The 6,000-nt window shown below is 40.3% G+C and overlaps 1 protein-coding gene across 1 annotated transcript in view; it reads right to left on the reverse strand.

The window, feature by feature from the left end:
* The window catches only part of NXPE2 (neurexophilin and PC-esterase domain family member 2), a gene marked incomplete at both ends in the record, with an annotated part of 64,717 nt that extends 63,366 nt beyond the window's left edge, over positions 1–1,351 (reverse strand). The window contains 1 exon segment of the mRNA XM_082659292.1: positions 1,223–1,351. Coding sequence (XP_082515418.1) covers positions 1,223–1,351 — 129 coding nt within the window.
* Positions 1,352–6,000: the final 4,649 nt, after the last annotated feature.

A 6,000-nucleotide genomic window follows, 5' to 3' on the forward strand; every position in this document is an offset into this window, starting at 1 on the left:
TTGTTTATTATCTTATTATTGTGTTTTGGGAGACATATATATGTAAGTCCTGGTCCAAGTCCAAAGGCCAGGGAACCAGAAGCACTGATATCTAGGGGTAGGAAAATATAGGTGTCCTGGCTTAAGCAGAGATCAAATTCACTCTCCCTCCATTTTCTTGTTCTCTTCCAATTGTCATTGGATTAGATGATGCCCACTCACATTGGTTAGGGATGGGGGCAATCTTCTTCACTCCATCTACCTTGAGTCAGTATTCTCTTCTGGAAAGACCCTCACTGATACACCCAGAAATAATGTTCTACCAGCTATCTGGGCATCCTTTAGCCCAGTTAAATTAACACATAAAATTAACCATTATAGCCATCAAAGACATACTTCATCTCTGTAACTTCCCCTGTCTGAATTCCAGTATCTGGGTTATATTATTGTATATTAGTCTGATACTATTGATTGCTTTCCTCTTTACCATGGATTATTTTTCCTCACTCTTCCTGTGTTCATCTCATATTTTATTCATTGTCATAAACAAAGTTTAGAAGAGTATAGACTGAAACAAACAGTATTTGTGCATAGAAATGATACACCTCTTCTTCTAGGCCATCAGAATGTGTTGGAGGCCAGGGTTGGGGATGGGGGTGGTTCACTCAATCTAGTCAGTAGCTGAGCTGGGTTTGGGCCTTTTGTCACTATGTTGACCTTGGTTCAACACGAGCTTCAAATTTCTCTGGAGTTACTTTGTGCTTAGGGTGGGTATTGTTTCTATCGTGTTCCTGTTTCACCCTTAGCTTCACCCTTCCCTGTCTATGTCTCCGAGTCTCTCTCCACGCCTTGCCCCTTCTCCTGTGGTAGACTGCAGTTGTCTCTCACTTGGCACTGCCCAGCCTGGTGGGGAGAAGAAATGGCACTCTCTGCTGCTCTGGCTCAGCCTCCATCTTAGGCAAGCCCTATGCCCCTGGATTGGGCAGGAGTTGGGGGGTGGCTTTCTCAGTGGTCCTGTCCCCCTCCCCACAGCATTAGGAAATCTCTAATGGCCTGAGTCCAGGAGTTTCCCCTGCTCCCACAGGAGTCTACAGTTTTCTTCCTTCTCCACTTCCCCAGGCAGAGTCAGTCTTCACGTGTGCTCTGGGAAGTGTTCACTGTTCCTCCCGCAGTGGCACAAGCTTTTGCTCTTAGGGAAGAAGAATGCAGGGGAGACTTGGTGCCTTTCCCATCAAGCAGTTGCCTTCTCTTCCAGGCCTGTGCCACTGAGGGAGACTTCATCCAGCCTCCTGCCCTGTTCCAAGTCTTCCTCGTGAGTGCTTGGTGGAGGCCCAAGGAGACGAGGTGGCAGGTAGGTGCAAAGTCTCTTCATGTCTTCACTCCTAGAAGCTCTCTATCCTTACACTAGCCCATACTCAGCTTTTAGCAAATTTTTTTTTTTTAAATAAACTAAATTCTTCTTACCCATCTCCCCCCGCAAAAGTGAGTCAGTGTTTGTGTCCCTTCTCTTCTTGGAAGTACTTTGCTTTTGTCAGATTTTTAAGTTAGATGGTTGGCCTGTGACCCCAGTTTCTGGTAGTTAAACAAAAGTTATCTTTTTGTAGATTATCTGGATTTTTCCTGTGACTGTGGGAGTGATGATATTCCTGACGGCCAACTCCATCCTAGGCTGAAGTTGGAAGTCCTCCAGCATTTATTTCAAAGGGATAAAAAAAAAAACAGTTTAGGGAGACAAAGATCCTCGGACCAAAGAAGAAAACTTTTTTTTTTTAAATTTTTATTTATTTCTGGCTGTGTTGGGTCTTCGTTGCTGCACTCGGGCTTTCTCTAGTTGCACCGAGTGGGGGCTACTCTTCGTTGCGGTGTGCGGGCTTCTCATTGTGGTGGCTTCTCTTGTTGTGGAGCACGGGCTCTAGGGCACACGGGCTTCAGTAGTTGTGGCGCACAAGCTTAGTTGCTCCGCAGCATGTGGTATCTTGCCGGACAAGGGCTCGAGCCCATGTCCCCTGCATTGGCAGGCGGATTCTTAACCACTGCACCACCAGGGAAGTCCTGAAGAGAAAAACCTTAATTTAAAGAAAGCACATGTTCAATGAGCTGATTGGACATTGTCTACAACTAAAAGTAAGTAATTGTCTGTTATATTCCCTTTTGATTGAGGAAGATTATGGCATTAAATGAGACGAAGAAGTTTTGCTCAGAATGCAAATTTGCAACTGTAGGCTAATTTTTAACTGAAAATATCATATTTATCTAAATTAGTGGAAAATACACTAGAGTAAGTATAAGAACAGGGGTTCTTAATTTTTTGGGGGGGAGGCATAGAACCCTTTCACAATCTATGAAACTTTTCTCAAAACAATATTAAGTGCATGAATTAAAATATGTAGGATTTGAAAGGAAATTAATTATACTGAACTATAGTTTTCAAAGTATTTTAAAATATGATATAGAAATATATGCCCTTCCAATTTACCACATTAAATAACAACGGTTTACAACAATTTCAAAGTAGTGGTGAGAGTAAATGCTATTTTGCGAAATCTGCAACAACTGTGACATGATATGAAATATTTGTGATTTTTAACGGCTTAAATATTAGATATTACTAATACTATTGAACTTTATTATCTACATACAAAAATTTTAAAATGCTGACTCTCAGTGAGATGTTAGTGAAAATAAAGATGCAACCTTTTTCCCATCTAAATTCACAGACTCCTCTGATTTCCATCTACGGATCTCCCAAGGGGACCATTGGATTAAGAAACCTCTGTGCTAGAAAGAGAGCTCTCAAAAGCAATCAGAGGTAGAGAGAGGAAAGTCAGAGAAGGCTTTAGGAAAACTCCAGGTGGAGATCACAGCATCTGCAAAAATATGCAGATGAGGATGAATGTAGTACATTCAGAGAACTGAAAGTAATTCAGCATTTTAGGACACAACCCTATCACTACTACTAGTTACCATTTACTGAGGACTTTTTAGACGCCAAGTGCTGTATTAAGTATGTTATAAATTCTTTTCATGTAATTAAGTCCTCACAATATCTCTTTGAGGTAAACATATTGAGGAAATTGGGAGATTTTAAACAACTTTCCTAAGATCAAGCAGCTTGTATGTTGCAAAGCATGTATACAAACCTAGATCTATTTCATTCAAAGCTCATGAGGGGCTTTGGGTGTGTCTTCATCTGTGTAGGAGGGAAGCATTTCAGTCTGGAAATTCTCAGGGATGAACACTCTTGAATGCCATACTAAGGAGAGTGATTGTACCCTGAAAGCCAGTGCGGGGGGTGGTCCCTTCTTTCCAGCTTCATCTCCTGCCTCTTCACATACACCTCAGCCACCTTGTACCACCACCATTCCCAAACATAACTTGATTTTCCCATTTTATGCTTTGCCCATGATTTCCCCTCTGCCTGGAATGCCCTCCTTCCAGGTATGCCTTTGTCTCCTAGCTAACTAGGACTCACCTTTCAAGACTTCATGGGGAGTCCCACTCTAGTTCACAAATGTAGATACCATCCTTGTTTAGGAAAGCAGAAGCCTAAACTTTCTAGAGGCAGGTGGAAAGGAAACCAGGATAGGGGCCATTCTAGCAGGAAAAGAGAATGCAATATGGAATAAGAGCAGCAAAGGGTAAAATATGTTTAAAGCTACTTTCTTGGTGAGGAAAAAAATGTGACAGCAAAAGAGGAATCAAGAGGAAAATTAGATGGTTTATTGTCTGCATAATAAGATTGCTGAGCTTACAGAGAAAATAAAAGTAACATATGCTGACCGAAAAGGCTACCCTTTCCTTGAACAACCCTGGAGTCAGCCCTACAGAGTAAGTTTATATTGTTTGCTTAAGATTACCTTTGCATCTCCAATCTCCAACTGCTAAATCTTGTTTTTTTAACATCGTTATTGGCGTATACTTGCTTTACAATGGTGCGTTAGTTTCTACTTTATAAAAAAGTGAATCAGTTATACATATACATATGTTCCCATACCTCTTCCCTCTTGTGTCTCCTTCCCTCCCACCCTCCCTATCCCACCCCTCCAGGCGGTCACAAAGCACCGAGCTGATCTCCCTGTGTTATGCAGCTGCTTCCCACTAGCTATCTACCTTACATTTGGTAGTGTATATACGTCCATGCCTCTCTCTCGCTTTGTCACAGCTTACCCTTCCCCCTCCCCATATCCTCAAGTCCATTCTCTAGTAGGTCTGTGTCTTTTTTTCTGTCTTACCCCTAGGTTCTCCATGACAGTTTTTTATTTCTTAAATTCAATATATATGTGTTAGCATACAGTATTTGTCTCTCTCTTTCTGACTTACTTCACTCTGTATGACAGACTCTAGGTCTATCCACCTCATTACAAATAGCTCAATTTCATTTCTTTTTATGGCTGAGTAATATTCCATTGTACATATGTGCCACATCTTCTTTATCCATTCATCCGATGACGGACACTTAGGTTGTTACCATCTCCGGGCTATTGTTAAGTAGAGCTGCAATGAATATTTTGGTACATGACACTTTTTGAATTATAGTTTTCTCAGGGTATATGCCCAGTAGTGGGATTGCTGGGTCATATGGTAGTTCTATTTGTAGTTTTTCAAGGAACCTCCATACTGTTCTCAACAGTGGCTGTATCAATTTACATTCCCACCAACAGTGCCAGAGGGTTCCCTTTTCTCCACACCCTCTCCAGCATTTATTGTTTCTAGATTTTTTGATGATGGCCATTCTGACTGGTGTGAGATGATATCTCATTGTAGTTTTGATTTGCATTTCTCTAATGATTAGTGATGTTGAGCATTCTTTCATGTGTTTGTTGGCAGTCTGTATATCTTCTTTGGAGAAATGTCTATTTAGATCTTCTGCCCATTTTTGGATTGGGTTGTTTGTTTTTTTGTTATTGAGCTGCATGAGCTGCTTGTAAATTTTGGAGATTAATCCTTTGTCAGTTGCTTCATTTGCAAATATTTTCTCCCATTCTGAGGGTTGTCTTTTGGCCTTGTTCATGGTTTCCTTTGCTGTGCAAAAGCTTTGAAGTTTCATTAGGTCCCATTTGTTTATTTTTGTTTTTATTTCCATTTCTCTAGGAGGTGGGTCAAAAAGGATCTTGCTGTGATTTATGTTATAGAGTGTTCTGCCTATGTTTTCCTCTAAGAGTTTGATAGTTTCTGGCCTTATATTTAGGTCTTTAATCCATTTTGAGCTTATTTTTGTGTATGGTGTTAGGGAGTGATCTAATCTCATACTTTTACATGTAGCTGTCCAGTTTTCCCAGCACCACTTATTGAAGAGGCTGTCCTTTCTCCACTGTACATTTCTGCCTCCTTTGTCAAAGATAAGGTGACCATATGTGCGTGGGTTTATCTCTGGGCTTTCTATCCTGTTCCATTGATCTATATTTCTGTTTTTGTGCCAGTACCATACTGTCTTGATTATTGTAGCTTTGTAGTATAGTCTGAAGTCAGGGAGCCTGATTCCTCCAGCTCCGTTTTTTGTTCTCAAGATTGCTTTGGCTATTCAGGGTCTTTTGTGTTTCCATACAAATTGTGAAATTTTTTGTTCTACTTCTGTGAAAAATGCCAGTGGTAGTTTGATAGGGATTGCATTGAATCTGTAGATTGCTTTGTGTAGTAGAGTCATTTTCACAATGTTGATTCTTCCAATCCAAGAACATGGTATATCTCTCCATCTATTTGTATCATCTTTAATTTCTTTCATCAGTGTCTTAGAATTTTCTGCATACAGGTCTTTTGTCTCCTTAGGTAGGTTTATTCCTAGATATTTTATTCTTTTTGTTGCAATGGTAAATGGGAGTGTTTTCTTGATTTCACTTTCAGATTTTTCATCATTAGTGTATAGGAATGCCAGAGATTTCTGTGCATTAATTTTGTATCCTGCTCCTTTACCAAATTCATTGATTAGCTCTAGTAGTTTTCTGGTAGTATCTTTAGGATTCTCTATGTATAGTATCATGTCATCTGCAAACAGTGACAGCTTTACTTCTTCTTTTCTGATTT

Source organism: Grampus griseus (assembly GCF_964374135.1).
Source record: "Grampus griseus genome assembly, chromosome: 8".
NCBI classification, from domain to species: domain Eukaryota; kingdom Metazoa; phylum Chordata; class Mammalia; order Artiodactyla; family Delphinidae; genus Grampus; species Grampus griseus.